Source organism: Neophocaena asiaeorientalis, unplaced genomic scaffold, assembly GCF_003031525.2.
Source record: "Neophocaena asiaeorientalis asiaeorientalis breed wild unplaced genomic scaffold, Neophocaena_asiaeorientalis_V1.1 scaffold1615, whole genome shotgun sequence".
NCBI classification, from domain to species: domain Eukaryota; kingdom Metazoa; phylum Chordata; class Mammalia; order Artiodactyla; family Phocoenidae; genus Neophocaena; species Neophocaena asiaeorientalis.
The window spans coordinates 3,248-23,068 of NW_020175183.1; the positions used below are offsets into that span (position 1 = coordinate 3,248).

The following is a 19,821-nucleotide window of genomic DNA, read 5'->3' on the forward strand; positions in this document are numbered from 1 at the left end:
GTTGTCCCTGGATCCTGGGAATGTGGCAGTGGCGGGCTGCACAGGCTCCCGGGAGGGGTGGTGTGGATAGTGACCTGTGCTTGCACACAGGCTTCTTGGTGGCGGCAGCAGCAGCAGCCTTTGCGTTTCCTGCCCGTCTCTGGGGTCCATGCTTTTAGCCGCGGCTCGCACCCGTCCCTGGAGCTCCTTTAAGCAGCGCTCTTAATCCCCTCTCCTTGCGCACCAGATAACAAAGAGGGAAGAAAAAGTCTCTTGCCTCTTCGGCAGGTCCAGACTTTTCCTTGGACTCCCTCCTGGCTAGACGTGGTGCACTAACCACTTCAGGCTGTGTTCATGCCACCAACCCCAGTCCTCTCCCTGCGCTCCAGCTGAAGCCCGAGCCTGAGCTCCCAGCCCCGCCCGCCCCGGCGGGTGAGCAGACAAGCCTCTTGGGCTGGTGAGTGCTGGTCGGCACCGATCCTCTGTGCGGGAATCTCCCCGCTTTGCCCTCCGCACCCCTGTGGCTGTGCTCTCCTCTGCGGCCCCGAAGCTCCCCTGCTTCACCACCCGCAGTCTCCGCCTGCGAAGGGGCTTCCTAGTGTGTGGAAACCTTTCCTCCTCCACAGCTCCCTCCCACTGCTGCAGGTCCCGTCCCTATCCTTTTGTCTCTGTTTATTCTTTTTTCTTTTGCCCTACCCAGGTACGTGGGGTGTTTCTTGGCTTTTGGGAGCTCTGAGGTCTTCTGCCAGCGTTCAGTAGGTGTTCTGTAGCAGTTGTTCCACGTGTAGATGTATTTCTGGTGTATCTGTGGGGAGGAAGGTGATCTCCGCGTCTTACCTGCCACCATCTTCCCCTTGTCTCTAAATTGAATACTTTTAAAATCCTATTTTATCCCACCTAATGAGTTACTAATTATAACCTTTAAAATTTTATTGGTTGCTTTTGGAGTTACTATATATATCTTTAATTAATCACAGTCTAACCTACATATATTGAAGGAGCCTTACTATAGTGTTCTTCCACATTTCCTCTCCTAATCTTTTTGCTATTGTTATACGTTTTGTTTTACATATATTATACAACCCATGCTACATTGCTATTATTTTTGTTTAAATAGTCAATTATCTTTTAAATTTATTAAATGACAGTCTTTTTTTACATTTGATGATATTTATTTTATTTTTTATTGAAGTATAGTTGATTTACAATGTTTTGTAATGATATTTTTATTTGACTACAACTGGGTCATATCATATAAGTTTTGATATCTAGCATTCTCTCTATTGTTTATATTTAAATAGTCTCTATTCAGTTTGCATTTTTGTTTGTTTGGTTCTTTTTGGCCACACCACACAGCATGTGGAACTTCCCCGACCAGGTATTGAACCCGTGCCCCGTGAAGTGGAACTGTGGAGTCTTAACCACTGGACCATCGATGAAGTCCCAGAAAAAGTCTTATATTTACCCAGGTAGTTATCACTTCTGGTGCTCTTTATTATTTTGAATAGATACATATTTCCATCTAGTATCATTTTTCTTTTGCCTAAAGGACCTCCCTTAACATTTCTTACAGTGTGGGTCTACTGGTGGTGAATTCTTTCAGATTTTTTTATATCTGAAAATGTCTTTATTTCCCTGTGCCTTGAAAGATATTTTTGCTGAGTAAAGAATTCTGGGTTATTTGTTTTTTTCCTTTCAGTACTTTAAAGCTGCTGTTCCACTGTTGGCTTAGTCTGCTCCAGCTGCTATAACAAAAATATCATACACTGTGTGGCTTAAATACAAACACTTATTTCTCACAGTTCTGGAGGCTGGGATGTCCAAGATAAAGGTACCAGCTGATTCATTGTCTGGTGAGTATCTGGCCCACTTTCTGCTTCATGGACAGCCATGTTTTCACTGCAACCTCACATGGTTGAAAGGGCTAGGGAGCTCTCTGAGGCTTCTTTTATAAGGACACAATCCCATTCATGAGGGCTTCACCCTTATGACCTAATCACCTCCTAATACCGTCACCTTGGGGGTAGGAGTTCAACATAAGAATTTTGGAGGGACATAAACATTTGGTCACTTGCAGCTGTCTTCTTACTTTACGTTTTTCTTTCCAAACAGAAGTCATCCTTATCTTTGTTTTCTGTGCATCACCTCTTTTTCCTCCGGTGAATTAAAACTTTTCTTTTTATCACTGATTTTATACAATTTGCTTATGATATGTTCCTTAAAGTAGTTTTCTTCATGTTTTTTGTACTTGGGGTTTGTTAAGCTTCTTGCATCTGTCAGTTTATAGTTTTCAACAAACTTGGGCAATTGTGTACTTATAGGAATACAAAAATATCCAGTACTTGCCTCAGTAGTGGGGAATAATTAGCCGTAGGATAAACAAGGCTCTGATCCCCCTGACAAATCTTAAAAAAAGACTTAAGGTTATTAAATGGTTTTGAAGTAACTGAACTATGTCTCAGACCCTTTTGAGTACTCTGCTCAACGCCCTGTGAAGTTGTGAGTTTTTCTAGACTTGCTGATGTGTATAGGCACTATCCCTGTACCTATGTGAGCCCCAAGTACTGTTTCACTGTAACATTTAGGGTGTCTCTTCCACCGGTCTCTGGTAGCTTTCCCACATACATGCACCAATCCCTATTCTACTGAATATTTAAGGGAGTTCCTCTGTGATCTCTGGAGTTCTCTGTGCAGCTCTCCTCTCCAGTACTCTGTCCTGTAAACTCTAGCTGCTTTGGTCTCCCTGGACACGGAGGTTTGTCTCCTCAACTCAGGGATTCTGCCTCAGGATGTTTCCTCTCCCTATATCACAACCTGGAAATGCTCTCAAGTCGGTAAGCTGAGGGGGAACCACAGTGCTCACCTTCTTTGTTTCCTGTCTCTCAGGGATTACTATTCTTCTGTGTCTGATTTCAGTGTCTTCAAAACTGTTGTTTCGTATATTTTGCCTGGTGTTTGGTTATTTTAGGCAGGAGGGTAAATCTGGCCCATTATACTCCAATTTTGCTAAAATTGATAGTTCATTTTCCGTACCTGTTAAATAATTTCTTCCCTGTCAATCCTTCCCTGGTAGAGGACATGTTTCAATATTACTTTGTTGTATTTTATTTATCGTTTCCGTTATTCCTAATTCTACAAATTTATAATTCGTGTAGTCTGCATTTTGGTTCATGCTTTCAAAATTGCATGAATTTCTTCCTCAGGCAGTAACACACGTATAAAGGTAAAAATACTTAAATCTAAGAGATGACGTTCACTTAGAAATGTGATCTTCCATAAATTTTGCCAACAACGGTGTGTATGTGTGGCATCCCATAGACGCTGTGTGGATGTTGGTGGGATCGCCCTCTGGTTGGTGAGGTCTGACTTGACTCCAAACCGTCTTGGTTCCAACGAAACCTCAAAGTACTAGGGTGGTCATTGGACTGACCAATCATTGAGCTATAAGATAGCCAAGTAATTTTGAGAGTCTTTAGAAACATCTATCCATCCTTATCATTTTGTAGATGAGGAAAAAGAATTGTTAAGCATTTAAGAGGCTTACACAAGTCTCCTAGGAAATTCTGAGGTCTAAGCTGAGACTTAAGTCTCTGGACTCCCATCCTGGCAATGCTTCCACATGGCTCTTCTCACTAAATATGTCCATGTTAGTGCAGTGCTAATATTAGCATTTATCAGGCCTTTTCTGAGACACCGTTATTGTTGACTGGCACTTAATTTACCCTACTTTTTTAAAAATTAATTTTTATTGGACTACAGTTGATTTACAATGTTGTTAGTTTCTGCTGTACAGCAAAGTGAATCAGTTATACATACACATATAGCCACTGTAATTGTTTAATTCCATGCACCTGCTAGGATTGACAGTGGAGAGCTTCATTAATTTGGGCAAGAGTTTTTGTTTTTAAACATCTTTATTGGAGTATAATTGCTTTACAATGGTGTGTTAGTTTCTGCTTTATAACAAAGTGAATCAGTTATACATATGTTCCCATATCTCTTCCCGCTTGCGTCTCCCTCCCTCCCTATCCCATCCCTCCAGGTGGTCACAAAGCACCGAGCTGGTCTCCCTGTGCTATGCGGCTGCTTCCCACTAGCTATCTACCTTACGTTTGGTAGTGTATATATGTCCATGCCACTCCCTCACTTTGTCACAGCTTACCCTTCCCCCTCCCCATATCCTCAAGTCCATTCTCTAGTAGGTCTGTGTCTTTATTCCTGTCTTACCCCAAGGATCTTCATGACAGTTTTTTTTTTCTTTTAGATTCTTTTCCCATATAGGTCATCACAGAGTACTGAGAAGAGTTCCCTGTGCTATACAGTAAGTCCTTATTAGTTATCTGTTTTATATATTGTAGTGTGTATATGTCAATCCCAATCTCCCAATTTATCCCTCCTCCCCCCTTCCCCTTTGGTAACCATAAGTTTGTTTTCTACATCTCTGTTTTGTAAATAAGTTCATTTGTACCATTCTTTTTAGATTCCACATATAAGCAATATCATATATTTGTCTGACTGACTTCACTCAGTATGACAATCTCTAGGTCCATCCATGTTGTTGCAAATGGCATTATTTCGTTCTTTTTTATGGCTGAGTAATATTCCATTGTATGTATGTACCACATCTTCTTTATCCATTCATCCATTGAAGGACACTTAGGTTGCTTCCATGTCTTAGCTATTGTAAGTACTGCTGCAATGAACGCTGGGGTGCATGTATCTTTTTGAAGTATGGTTTTCTCCGAATATATGCCCAGGAGTAGGATTGCTGGGTCATATGGTAGTTCTATTTTTAGTATAAGGAACCTCCATACTGTTCTCCGGAGTGGCTGTACCAATTTACATTCCCACCAACAGTGTAGGAGGGTTCCCTTTCCTCCACACCCTCTCCAGCATTTATTGTTTGTAGATATTTTGATGATGGCCATTCTGACTGGTGTGAGGTGATACCTCATTGTAGTTTGGATTTGCATTTCTCTCATTTACCCTACTTCTTAATGTCACCCTACTTCTTGCTTATTAGCAATTTAAACTTCAGGGACTGGGATGGGTATGTCCAGTCTGAAAGTAGAAGAATGAGGCACTTCCTGATACCAAGGTAGAATAGTCTAGAAAACTACTTTCACCAAGTAGTAACTGGTGAAAAATGAGTTTGGGATATTTCACAGGAATTTAATTTGGGAACTAGAAGTTCTCATGATACGTTTTCTTTTCACCTTTTATTTCAAAAGTTCTATTGAGATTTAAAATACATACAGTAAAGTGTAAAAAAAAATTTAAGGCAGCTTGAAATTTTACTATTTATATAATTTTTTGAAATGAAATGCTATTATGTTAAAGGAAGTGGGTAGTTATAGAATCCCTTGTAATTATCTCCAAGTGGATTGGCTACTCCACGTTTACCCGTTGATCACGTGTGCACTGGTAGTCAAGCAATGGGTATTTCCGTGATTAATTTGTGTGAAATGGTACTCATATGGAGTAGAAATTCTAGCTTTGCAATGTAAGCACATTCTGGCATTTCAGCTGTCGTGGACACTGGGTTTGGAAGATCACGACTCTTAGAAGTCTTAGTACCTTCATCTATTAAATGAAAACAATCCCTACCCTCTCAAGGTACTGGCTTAGATTTCTTGCTCGTTATTATGAGCAGGCATGCTCGTCCTGTAACCAAAAGCTCAGTTGTAGCCTACTTCTTGAGCAAGGAAGTAGAACTTCACACACACCTTCAGCTAACTCAGCTCCACTTGTTCTGTTAAAGCAACTTGGGAACCATGGAGAATGTAACATATGGGAATTTAAAAAATAAGAGTCCAGAAAAAACATAAAAAGATCCTTTACATTGGTCTTAGCAACGAATGTTTGGATATGAAACCAAAAGCACACAAAAAAGCAAAAATAAACAAGTGGGACTACACATTAAAATAAAAAGCTTCTGCACAGCAAAAGATAGTCACCAAAATGAGAGGGCAACCTACAGAGTGGGAGAAAATATTTGCAAACTACACATAAGGCATTAATGTCCAAAATATTGATATATAAGGAACTCCTACAACTCTATAGCAAATAAAATCCAATTAAAAATGGGCAGAGGATCTGAATAGGCATTTTTCCAAAGACGTACAAATGGCCAACAGGTACTTGAGGGAGTGCTCACCATCACTAGTTATCAGGGAAATGCATATCACCTCACACCTGTTAGAACAGCTATTATCAAAGAAACGAGAGAACACACACAAGGATGTGGAGAAGAGGGAACCCTTGTGCACTGTTGGTGGGAATGTGAATTGGTGCAGCCAGTATGGAAAACAGTATGGAGGTTCCTCAAAAAACTAAAAATAGAGTTACCATATGATCCAGCAATCCCACTCCTCGGTATATATCTGAAGGAAACATAAACACTAATTCAAAAAGGTACATGCACCCCAATGTTCATAGCAGCGTTACTTAATTGCTAAGGTATGGAAGCAACCTAAGTGTCCATCGACAGATGAATGATTAAAGAAGATGTGATCCATATATACAATGGAATATTATTCACCCACGAGAAGAAAAGAAATCCTGCCATTTGTAACAACATGGATAGACCTGAGTGCATTATGCGATGTAAAATAAGTCAGAGAAAGATATACTGTATGATCCCACAAATATGTAGAATATAAAGAAAAACAAACTCAGAGAAACAGTAGAATGGTGGTTACCAGTGGCTGGGAGGTGGGGGAGATGGGGAGATATCAAAGGGTTACCAACATCCAGTTATGAGATGCACAAGTTCTGGGGATCAGAACTATAGTTCAGCATGGATGACTATAGTTAACAATACTGTATTATATACTTGAAAGTTGCTAAGAGAGTAGATCTTAAATGTTCTCGCCACAAAAAAGAAATGGTAATTGAGTGAGGTGATGGAGGTGTTAACTAATCCTACTGTGGTAATCATTTTGCAGTGTATCAGTGGATCAAGTCATCACCTTGTACACCTCAAGCCTGCACAATATTATATCAAATATATCTTGGTAAAGCTGGAAAAAAAAAGAATTGACTGTATGTGAAAAGTCAAATGACAGGCTGAGAGGAAATATTTGTAATAAATACATCCAAGTAAGGATTTGCATCACAAATACATAAAGAATTCCTACAAATCAATTAAGATAACTGAATTTTTAAAAACACACAAGACTTGAACACCTCATAAAAGAGGCTATTGGGACTTCCCTGGCAGTCCAATAGTTAAGACTCCATGCTTCCATTGCAGGGGGCACAGGTTCAATCCAGTGGGTCGGGGAACTAAGATCCCCCATTCCTCGTGGTGCAGCCAAAACAAAAAAATGGAGGAGGACATCAAGTTGGTCAACGACAGACTGGGTGTTCGGTATCACTAATCGTAATGTGAAGGCAAACTGAGATACTACCATGCACACCGAATGGCTAAAATGTAAGTCTGAGAATAACAAGTGTTGGTGAGGATGTGGAACAGCTAGAACTTTTCTACACTGTGGTGGGAGTATGAACTAGTATACGACTTTGGAATAATGTTCAGCAGTACTGTCTAAAGCTAAATATACCTTATTTCTGAGCAAGGTCAGAAATATCAATATTTTATAGTTTTAAAGTCAAATCAACCTTAGTCAAAATGTTTCACATTGAAATTATATGATGGTGAGATCTGAATTCAATTTAGAAAGTGTATAGGTTTCTTGTTTACCAAAGTATAACAATATTTGTATCAGTATACTACTGAATGCATAGTTTGCAGAAAGGTGAACCCTGGGTAGGACTCTATGTAGGATTTTACAGAGAAGCCTCATTTTATTATAGAAATTTAAATGAAACTTTGAAAAGTTTTGGGCTATATATGTTTCCATAGAAGAGATACTTAACTCTCTAAAAATGCTGACCTTTTGACGAGGCAGTATCTGAAGGTGTGGGTCAGTAGCCTTCATAAGCCTTTTAGGGTTTACCTCAGGCAGAGTTCAGGCTAATAAATGCATATAGTTAAAACACCATCTCCATCCTAATTACAGAGAAGAAGGAGCTTTTTAATCCACTTATTTGGGGACAGATCAATAAATGCTTTTACTAGTTTTTAAGGATGGTTCATTAAGAAGGAAAAAATAGATCGCAGATAATATATACTGCACCTATTGCTAAAATGCTCTTTAAATCAAGCGTAAGGATTTCATACTTTAGTACAAGCCAGGGCATTGGGACAACTGAATGGTATGATGTCATCTCTTCTCTAGACAGTTTATTCAATCCAGAGAAGAAGGAAGGAAGGGTAGAATACACGCTCGTTAGGAACAATAAAAGGAAGAATACATGCTCATTTCCTTTTTTTGAAATGACATCCAGACTTAAAAAAAAAACTCTGAAATCTTCCTCTGGCCTGAAATATGAAGGGTCTATGTTTGCAGCCAACAGTACATCCTGTTTATGATAAGTGATTCAAGTTCCTGGAATGTCCATTAAAAAAAATCTAACCCTTCAATTTTTACACTGCCCCATGCTATTTCAGTGGAGTGGGAGCTTGTATGGGGGGATGTGTCATTGTGTAAGGTGGTCCACCTCCAATCCCCTGTGGAACAAGATGGAATATAGAAATGTGTTTAAAAACTTAACCAAAGAACAAAACCAGAGCACAGCAATTTGTAATGACTATTTATTAACACATGTATCACAAATGTTCACAATGTCAATGCATTCTTGTTGGCATGCGAGACAGAGGAATTGTTTTTTAGGATCTTTTAAAAATATTTTGACTATTGTTCCCCCTTCACACTCATTTTTAAATTCATTTGATGAGGTCCTCGATGTCTGTAATGTCAATGCAAAGAAAAAATATAGAAAGAAGTAAAGTAACAATAGCAGTTAATTGGGGAAAAACAGAAGTAATATTATTTCCTTCACAGGAAGCAACGATACAGCTTTGTAAAAGGATTATACAGGTGCACTAAACTGTCTATAAGTTCCCAGGCATGTAACAGTAAGGAGCAAGGATGCCACCCAAAGCTCGACAATTTCCTTCGTGCATGACACGTGCCTTTTTCTCCTCATGGACAATTACCAATGCATCTCTTTACATGTCCTAGGCAGCCTGAAGAAGGTAGGCAAGAGCCTTAGTAAAAGGGAAAACCCAACCAAAGGAGATTAAGCCAAAAGAACAGGTAGCTATCTGCTTATCTACATCTAGGGGGGCGCGGCATTTATCAATCATGATCAAGGGCTAACAGGAGCCTCCCACACTACATGCAGGGCCCTGCAGGGCCAGTGATGGTATGGAGAACCAGTCACCTACAATGAGCTGCAGTTGGACCACGTACAGATGGAGGAGGTGGCACACACAGAGCCTTGGGTGGGGTCCCCTAGGACTAGATGCAGGGAACCTGGCTACACTCTGGCACAACAGGGCTTCACAAGATGGGATGCTACGCACGATGCAGGCTCAAAGGTGGAGCAGAGATTGTGTGGGAGTGTCAGTTGCACGGGGTGAGGGTGTTAGGACAGGTGTATTATGTACTGTGCTCTAACATTCTTTGGAAGTCTTTCAAAGTTTGCTGCAGTTCCTTTCGAAAATGGGTCTCTTCTTCCATCATTCTTGAAAGACTAAGAGAAATTAAAACATGTGAGTGACTCACCATTAATAAGGCCTTAAAATAAGGTAACAAGCTGAAGAGAGCGTTTCGACGTTTTCCAGAGCAGTGCTCACATCTCCTCCCCAGCACCACAGAAATGAGGCTTCGGCACATGGCCAAGTGCCACCGAGATCAGAGTGAAGTGGCCAGGCAGCACTCTTGTCCCTTTGAAGGGGAGTATGTGCCCCAAAGGGAGAATCCTAGATTTAACCTCCCCCCACCATCACTCACCTTCTTACACCATCTCATACTGGTTGGCCGTGATGAACCGAGACAGACAGCAGGCCAGCAGCATGCCAATCAGCTGTTGGCAGAAGGAAAAAGAGAACGAGGCTGTGAAGTCACTGAGCTAACACATTTCTAACACCCCCCCCTCCGATGTAATGTTTCACAACTGAGGGCTTTTGTACATGAATGGGGCAAGGGCACTAGGGAAAACGATCAAACCCGATTTCAGTGGTGGGATCTAACTAAGACTTAGGGAGTCTAAGTGCTAGTGGAGGTCAGCTGGAGGTTCTCCAGCTGAACATAAGGTTCCAAGTCTAGCTCGCTCTGGCCATTAAAAACAACTTTTGACATGTAAGTAGTAGTAAAATGTGTTCATGTGTTCTGAGAGTAATGAAAAAAAATTAAGTACCGCAGAATGCCAGAATTCAAAACCATAAGCGCATGCATTGGGAAGCTACCTCAACGTGGGATGATACCCCAGCCATACCCGGCTGACAGGATAATAGTTCTTTTCCTTGAGACAATGGGACGCTAATCCTTGACTGGGTGAGTTTGCCAGTGAAGTCAGTCATGGCTTGTGAGAAGTGGGGCGGAGCGGGGGCTTTAATTTCTCTTTGTCTCTAAACCATGTAGATATTTTAGGCCCAAATGGGCCCATCTACACCCAAGGTCTACCCCTTGGTTTTTCAGGGGCCCCGGCACAACCAATATCTGGGTACCTCCACCTCCTCAGAAGACCTCAGTCTTCTGCCCACTTTGTGCCTTGACTTAACCTGTAACACAGGTGGATCTGATAAAAAAGGCGCTGTGACGCGAGCAAGAAGACATCCTTAAGTGCGGGTGCTTAAGGATCTGCTCATAGGAAATGAAAATTCCCATTCCTGCTGGAGGATCGCTCTTTGGACAGGACCCTGATTGTGCACTGGAGGGTAGAGGGCTGCAGCTTCTCTTGGCCATGTGGGGTCCCTTCTCCTTAAGCAATTGGCCATGCTTAATTGGTTCAGAGGTGGCAATGACCTTTAGAGGTAATCTAGTACAGTGTCGAATGTGGCCCCGGGACCAGCAGGATCAGCATCATCTGGGACCTTGTTAGAAACACATTCTCAGGCCCCACCCCAAACCTGCTGAATCAGACTCTTGGGGATGGGGTCCAGCAATTGGTGTTTTAACAAGCCTTCCAGGTGAGAGAACCACTCATCCAGTCCATCTGCTCACCCTTATCTTACAGGTGACACGTTGGGTCCCACCGTTGGTCAAGGCAACACCTCAACTCTGTTCTAGCTCTCCGCTCAATCCTGCAGGTTCCAACCGGCCTCCCTTTCTTGGTGAAATACCAGAGTCTTATCTTCCTTTTTCAAATGGAAATCGTGCTGTGAAATCTGCAAACTATAACTTCTGTCAGGTAAGGAAAATCACCCGACTGGACTTACCCTGTCTCCTACCAAGGCTCTGGCCACCATCATTTTGTGCCACAAAATACGTAGTATCGTGCATGTACCACCAAGTGGCCAGAGGAACCATGGCTGTCACCTCCAGAATACTGTGCCAAATGAGAAACTAAAATCCCCTCCGTGAGTGCAAGGACTCTGAACCTTATAGCTTGTCTCTTTTCATTAGAACTACCATTTTTTAGGACCAACATACACCAGATCACACTTGATACGCTCAAAATTCAGATGCCAGCCAAAACCCAAGTATTAGAGGCACATAGCAGGATCAGGAATATCGAGTTATTTAATACTTACTACATGCCTGGGCAGTATTACCGTCCCAACTGTCCACAGAAGAAAATGGGTTCAGGAGAGGTTAAAGAATCTCCCCCAAACCATACAGGTAACCCACACAGAGTTTAAGCCTCCACCCTCTTCTAGCCAAGGATAGCCCCTTTTCCCACCCTGGGGCCTAGACCCCTTTCCTCTCCAGAATAACTCCTCTGCCTCACGCCACCAAGGGTTCCTTCCTGCCTTACACTGCAGACTTCAGGGAGAGGACTGTGGGTGGGCATCTCTTTATTTGATCTCAAGTTCCCAGACCCTCCTTTCTTTGTAAAGCTTAGCGCTTTAGGTTTTTCTCGTTGACCTCATGTGTATTTTAGCACTTAACAGTAGCCAGCGTTCCACTGCACAGTTTGCAATGCTCCTGGCCCCCATGGCAATTCACGAGCCACACAGCCAGAAAATTCCGCAGTACACTTCAATATTTCTTGCATCTGAGATGTCTGCTTTCAAGGAAATATGGCATGTCCCTCCATCTTTTTTTCCTCAAACAGAAACAGCGTCATCCTTAAGGGCACCAGACAAACTTTCTCACAGAAATAATAACTTTTAAAAATATAAGTAAAAACAAAAGCTATTTGCTTTCAAACTAACTACGTTTTGTATTTCTAGGGCAACAGTATACCTTCTGTTTGCCCATGGGAGAAGACATTTTTTTTAAAATTATTTTTTAACATCAGCGCGTGAAGTTGTTAGAGCTTAAAGTTGATCAAGGGTTCATTATACAACTTATGATTGTCCTTATCACTCACATTTTGATCCGTTAGGGTTTTGTTCCAACCTTATGTATACTATGAACGCAATTTATTACCGTAAAATTTTAAAAACTGACATCATGAAAGTTTGAGTGAAGAAGAATTTTTCGGTGAATTTTAGGCAGATACTTTCTCTGATTGTCCAAGCGACATATATATATATATATACACACTAGCGTCTCAGAAGGTGACAGTTCTTCAGAACATAGTTCTGATTCAGACGATGTGAATGTTAGACCAACAAAAGACAGAAAACCTTAGTGATTGATTCTGATATGGAAAGTGAAAACGAAACTCATGGTGCTGGAGAATGGTCCTTTGCTTCTACAGAAGAGTGGATTGAAGACAATATTTCATGGAAATTAGACTTTATAGGAGTGTCAGGTGTAACTATTGACTAATAACGCACAAAGTGTTAGTGAAATAACAGAATTAATCTTTGGTAACGACTTTTTCGAGTTGGTCGCCTCTCAAACGAACCTGTATCACCAACAGAATGAAAAATCGTATAAAAAGTATGATAAGGCTTTAAAATGAACTGCTGTAACCAATAGTGACATGAAGAAGTTTCTTGGATTAATAATTTTGATGGGACAAATAAAGCCACACTGGAAAGAATATTGGTCAACTGATCCCTTACTTGAAACACCTATGTTTCCAAAGATTATGACGAGAAGAAGGTTCAAACAAATAATGACATTTCTTCACTTTAACGATAACTCAGAAACTCCACTTCCTGCAGACAGAATTTCAAAAGTTAAACCTCTTCTGGATTATTTTCTACCCAAATTTCAACTGATCTATATACCTAAACAAGAGCTATCCCTTGAGGAGGCAAAGATAAAGTGGAGAGGACGACTCAGATTCAAAACCTATAGTCCGGGCTTCCCTGGTGGTGCAGTGGTTGAGAGTCCGCCTGCCGATGCAGGGGACACGGGTTTGTGCCCCGGTATTCCAAAGATTATGACGAGAAGAAGGTTCAAACAAATAATGACATTTCTTCACTTTAACGATAACTCAGAAACTCCACTTCCTGCAGACAGAATTTCAAAAGTTAAACCTCTTCTGGATTATTTTCTACCCAAATTTCAACTGATCTATATACCTAAACAAGAGCTATCCCTTGAGGAGGCAAAGATAAAGTGGAGAGGACGACTCAGATTCAAAACCCATAATCCCGGAAAACTTACAAGATATGGAATTTTGGTCAGGGTGCTTAGCGAAAGTGAAACTGGATATATATGCAACCTTGAGATTTACACGGGTGAAGGAAAGAAACTGCAAGAAACAATATTATCAGTCCTACAACCTTATCTTGGTTCATGGCACCATATTAACCAGACAATCTTTACAACAGTGTGTCCACATCTGAAATATTGTTGAAAAATAAAACCAGAGTTTGTGGGACTATAAGAGAGTCGTGGTCTACGAAACCAATTAAAGGAGAAATCTAAAAATCTACAGAGGGGAGAAGTGATTCTTCTTATATGGAAAGACAAGAGGTTAGTCCCACATGGCGACATTATTCATGACTCCTCCACAGCATCTACAGGAAAGTTAGGAGGACTGGACATCAGATAACTAAGCCCACATGTATATTAGAGTACGACAAATATATGAAAGGAGCTGATCGATCTGATCAATATCTGGCAAACTTCAATATCCTCTGGAAAACTCGAAAATGGTATAAGAAAGTGGGTTTCTATTTGATTAATTGTGGTGTATTCAATGCGTTTAAAATTTATTGTAGCCTGGGCTGCCCTGGTGGCGCAGTGGTTGGGAGTCCGCCTGCCGATGCGGGGGACACGGGTTCGTGCCCCGGTCCGGCAGGATCCCACATGCCGCGGAGCGGCTGGGCCCGTGAGCCATGGCCGCTGGGCCTGCGCATCTGGAGCCTGTGCTCCGCAACGGGAGAGGCCACAGCAGTGAGAGGCCCGCGTACCGCAAAAAAAAAAAAAAATTATTGTAGCCTTAGGGCACAGAATAAAAAGTCTTACAAGCAATTTTTGTTAGCAGTAGCTAGAGAATGGGTAACTGACCATCCTGGTGAACGTAGTGGTAGTCCCGCACCTGGTCCTTCTTGTGGCGTTTCTGAAAGAGCCCCCTGCAAAGACCCACCCTGTCGACCACCAGGTAAAATAAATGAACATCTTCTAGAGGAAATGATACCCACAGGACTAAAATAAAAAATGCCGCCAGAAAGTATAGAGTCTGCTCTTCCAGGGGAAAGCACAGTGAAACACGGCATATTTGTAATAGATGTTCTGTTCCCCTGCACAGAGGTGCCTGCTATACCGCCTATCCCGTTGAAACGAAATATTAGAATGCTTTAGTAAGACGTGAACAAAGTTTCAGGTAAATACATTAAGTGCAAAAAAAGTTGTTGATATTTACTCAGACGCAGGTGTTTCAATATTCACTTACAGAACAAATCGCCGGCCACAGGCGTTAGTTTCTGCAAAAATCCCCCGGGCAATAATGTTAACATCTACTCAGAAATTGTTCCGGAAAAAAGTCCTGAGCTGAGGCACACACAAGCTTTGTGAAAACAGCAGTTTACATATATTGGCTTTTATTCTAGTTAATTCTAGGGCAAGAAAAACCAGGATTTGGGATATGGTGGGCGTTTTGAATTGCTCGCAGGATTACTGACGTCAGATTTGCTACAGTGTCTCATCATATTCGAGAGAAAACTTTGATCTCTCATTTCCCTAAGCACCAAGTTAAGGGAAAGCGGGGAGCGGGGGAAACATCCTATACTTAATACCATTTACTACCAGATTATTTCTAGGTACATAACTGAAAGCCTGGTAAAGACATAGCCTCTTCCTCAGAGTCGGGACCAAACGCTCGCTTGCCACTAGACCCGATTAATCTGTACACAGAAAAATCCATCTTTGTTTTAGGTTAAATATATGTAAAAAGCGCCTCAAAGAACAGAGGGATTCCAGGCTGCCCCTCAGAAGCACACTGCCGACGTGTCTTAAGGCTGGAGACTGTGGGCACCGGAACAAACTTCTGCTTTAAACCCCGGAGGAAGACAGGAAAAGGAGAGCTTGCCTCTTACGCTAAACAGCCCTCAGGATGGAGACCCCAGAGTCACCTCTGCCTCTCCCCGTGACTGGCGAAGTGTCAAGTGCCGTACAGCCTAGGGAGTCTGAGGTCAGATTATTTATATTGGGTCGTCTAAGACTTTATCTAATCGTTGGAAGTAACATTTTATTTTTACCGCTCTCGGCCTTGTCTGTACTACATATTCTGCTTTCTTTGGGGTCATGAAAACCTCCGGGAGGCCCTTTGAGAACTGAGAAGCCAGAGAGGGAAGGACAGACTTTCAAAAGGTATACTCTAACCTTCTCGAAGCATATCCCCACAAAGAGAGCGCCGGTAACAGCGATCACGTCGCTGGGGCTCTGCCAATTACTAGGAACAGGATGGACTCCAAGAGTCGGCAGAGGGGCTGAGAGAGGGGTGGGGTCCAGGTCAGCAAAGGCGACAGGGCAAGGCTGTCTTCCCCTGCGATCACCATGGGAGGTAAACGTGGCCCGGTCCCCGATTCCTGAGGGGCAGAGAGAGGCCAGCAAACAAGGTGTAAAAGGCAACTTTCTTAACAAGAAAGTGGCAAAAGCGATAGGTCGAGAATTTCGATCCTTAGAATGTCTGTGGAGATTTTATGTTCATGACTGAACTGGGTAAGTGCCAAGGTATCTGGTTTGAAATAAAACTGTATAAATGCTTTTAGGGACCGTTTCCGGGCCTGAAAACACTAGGGGAATAAGTAAAAACTTCCGTTAGCCTTATTCAGCCATGTCTCATCAAGGCTATTGACACCTTTGTTCCCTGCCCTCTATACAGAAAAGGTAAACAAGGCCCAGAAAAGAATCCTTGGTCCTTAAGGAATCATCTCAGTAGCCTGTGGGCCCTGGAGGAGGCCCTGCAGGGGTGAGGGTCAGGGGATGGATAGGTAGGAAGAGGATCTGTATTTGTTTAATGTATTTTTGGCTGTGTTGGGTCTTTGTTGCTGCACGCGGGCTTTCTCTAGTTGCAGTGAGTGGGGCTACTCTTCATTGCGGTGCGTGGGCTTCTCATTGCCGTGGTTTCTATTGCTGCGAAGCACGGGCTCTAGGGGCCCGGGCTTCAGTAGCTGTGGCTCACGGGCTCAGTAGTTGTGGCTTGCGAGCTCTAGAGCGCAGGCTCAGTAGTTGTGGCACACGGGCTTAGTTGCTCTGCGGCATGTGGGATCTTCCCGGACCAGGGCTCGAACCCATGTCCCCCTGCATTGGCAGGCGGATTCGTAACCACTGCGCCACCTGGGAAGCCAGGATCTGTATTTTTTTAATGAGTACCTTTGTCTTTGCAATTCCACGGACTCAAATCCTTTCATTATAAAGGCACAAACTGAGCTCCATTTAGGTGCTATGTGAAGCAAGAACAAAGGTTATCTCTGGCCTAAACGTTGAATACAGCAGACCAGATGAGACCATCAGAATTGTAATCCTGGCTCTACAGTAGCCACCCAACCTCAAGCAAAGCACTCAACTCTCCCTTCTGGAAAACAGCTCCACCGTCCTTACTCAGGACTGTAACATTCTGTGCTTTGGGGGATTAATCCAGCCTAATAGTCTCCAAGTCTAGCGAAGCTATTTACGTTGGATACAGAAGTGCTAAATACAGAGACCCATAGCAGAAGGCCAACCAAGGCGGGAAGCAGTGTCACAAACTGAGCAATACAAGTGTCCAGACTCGGACGCTTGGTTTCCAGGTCATGTTAGGGACGAGGGAGGTGAGGCTATTTCTCTGTGTGTGTGTTCCCAAGACCCCTCGAATAAAAGAGTAGCTGCCAAAGATGCAGGGAGGAGGTACCCTATAAAAACACACTCAGCCATCTGCTATAAATTCATAGGGCCGCAGGACCTGCCCATCAAGTCCAGACAAATGGCCTTTTCCTTGAGAGGGCAAAGGCACTGGGACTTTGTGCAGAGAAATATTAAACACCTGCCCAAACCCTGCTATCCAAAAACAGCACTCAAGAGCTAGCTTTAAGTTAGCTAAGTTAGGCAACAGGACAGAGTTCTCACACAGTCTATTAGAAGGCTAGACTCGGCTTAGTTTCCCTTGTACTTTATACTACCTTTGATTTCTAAGACAACAGATGGGCAAGGCCGGTTTGTTCCAACAGAGGATAGCGTGGACGTCATGAGAGCAGGTGAGGAAGAGGGCAAGGAGAAGGCGGAGAGCAGGTAAGGAGTGGGGCAGGGTGTGCTCTCTTCTTTCCCTACTCACTCTGGCCTCTACTCGGCAGAGCTTGCTTTCTTCTACGAAGGCTACCGCATAGGCCACTGTGACTGATTTATCGGTATCAGCCAACGTCTGCTAAGTTTTACTATAACACTTGTTCTAGAATTTTTGAACACCTGTGGCTAAAGCTTTGGTGGCAGGTGAGTAAGGCTGGTTCTTGAATGGGCATCTGGTAAGTGGCCACCGTGGTCCCAGAGAGGCCCTGGATCTACTGAAAACTGGAAGCCAGCTTCAGCTTCCAGGTACCCTGAGGCTGCTGGCACCGTTAAAAGCTGCAGTTCCTAGTGCGTCTGGCTAATAACAGCTGGCCGTGGCCATTCCTTTTTCTGCCCCAAGCTGAGCACAGCAGATCTCAAGTCTCTGCCCCACTGTGGTTGACCGGCCACGTGGGTGAATGGTACTGCCTCTGCGATGCTCCTGGGCTTTGGGTTTTGTTTTCTTATCCCAACAACTCCGTAGTACCTTGAAGAAACCTAAACTCTGTGAAGAGAGTCTGTCTGGGGCTTCCTTGGGGCCAAAGCCCCTTTCTCATTGCCCCAGAGGGCCACAGAGCAAACTCGGCGAGCCCCACGGCAGGGGTTTCTTCCACGTAGCACACAGAGATGAGTGCTCATCGGGCCAGATAACCACTGGTCTACACCCTAAATCCCTCCACGGGGATGTGAGAAGTGTGAGAGGTATTAATCAGATTCTTTATGACCTGGTTCACCTCACTCACGAAAGTAGGACTGTTTTCCCAACCCCTCGTGGCCACATGGAAAGGTTCTTGGATGAAAAGATGTTTCATCCACGAGAGTCCTGGCTCTCTGAGGCTCTCTTTTCCCCAGGGAGAGTACCGGCTTCGTGTCCCTTCCTGGGTCTAGGGTAGCCCTTAGGGCCGACTGCAGCCATATTCCTTCCTCCAAGGGGACGGTCCTCCTCAAACGCAAGCACAAGCCTGTCCTGTAGGTGGTTAACCCAACACTGCACATACATGTGTAAAGCAGACCATATGCGCACCTGCCAGATGCCTCCTGCACACGGCGTCGGACACATGGTCCAGAATCCTCTAAAATGTCCCCTGGCCATTACTGATATGTCACTGAAGTGTTATTACTGAAACAGGATAGCAACCAGAAGAAAGTTCAGGGCTGCAACTTCTTTTGATGTGTCTCTCGAGACCGAGTTAATCAGTACTGTCTGTGGCACCAATCTGGTCTGTGTGTGTTGGCGTGTTGAGGGTTTAAGCCCTTCCCGAGCCGCAAAAAAAAAAACAAAACGTGGTAAAAGATTTTTAAAACTGCCACAAGAAATACACACTCGTGCTGGCTGGGCCCACATGCCCTTGTGAGAGGAAATGTCACACACGGTTTGGTAACTTCTTGGGAAGAAAAGCTTATTAGACTTAACTGAGGCCAAGCCCTCCATGTGCAGAAACTGCCAGGCTAACATGCCTTGATCTAAGTGGTGGTCAGTACACAGGTAAGCTCATTTTTTGATAACTTATTAAGCCGTACACTTACAATGTGTGCGCTTCTCTTCATAGGCCGTATTTCGATAAAGATGTTTTAGGAACAAACTTAAAGAAGATTAAAGTGCATCTGCATTGCTCAGCAAGAAGGGAAGTGGTATAGGGGCCGTGGAGGGAGGGGTATAATTATAGTCTGCGAGACCTGATATAGAATTCAGGCAGATAAAACCAGAGCCATGGCAACATTACTGAGGTAACACTAATTGGGCTTTGTTGGGAAAATGATCTGTTGGTCTGAAGAAAATTCTGTGTTAAAGATAAATCAATTTTTTTTTGGTTGTTAGGTATATATGCCGATCCTTCCACCCACAGCAACATTATAGCAACTGGCCGGGAGATCAGAAGCCTGTGGGGCAACACACCGCCTGGTGCAGGTGGGCAAAATTTTAGATTTAGCTTAATCATGTTCCATCCTCGAGTATGTGTGGCATAATGGCTTCTCCCATTCTCTTTCAGAGGCTGGGTGGAGATAAAGGCATATAACATTTCATATACACAAATTCAGTTTCCTCTTAAGAAACAATAATCAAACCTTGAGATCCAATAATGACAGGATGAAATTTGCTACATTTCGGCTTTCTTTAAAAGGGAGCGATCTCATGCACAATCCCCGGGAACTAAGAACCAAAAAGGGACAGGTCAAA

At 43.2% G+C, this 19,821-nt stretch overlaps 1 protein-coding gene across 1 annotated transcript in view; it reads right to left on the minus strand.

Annotated features, from left to right (window-relative positions):
- Positions 1-8,622: 8,622 nt before the first annotated feature.
- Positions 8,623-19,821, minus strand: part of TSPAN7 (tetraspanin 7) — a 25,612-nt gene continuing 14,413 nt past the window's right edge. The window contains exons 6-7 of the mRNA XM_024764565.1: positions 9,843-9,915; positions 8,623-9,582 (exon numbers count right to left, since the gene is read on the minus strand). Of these exons, the coding sequence (XP_024620333.1) occupies positions 9,847-9,915 (69 nt within the window). The 3' untranslated portion in view covers positions 8,623-9,582; positions 9,843-9,846. The remainder of the gene's footprint in view (positions 9,583-9,842; positions 9,916-19,821) is intronic.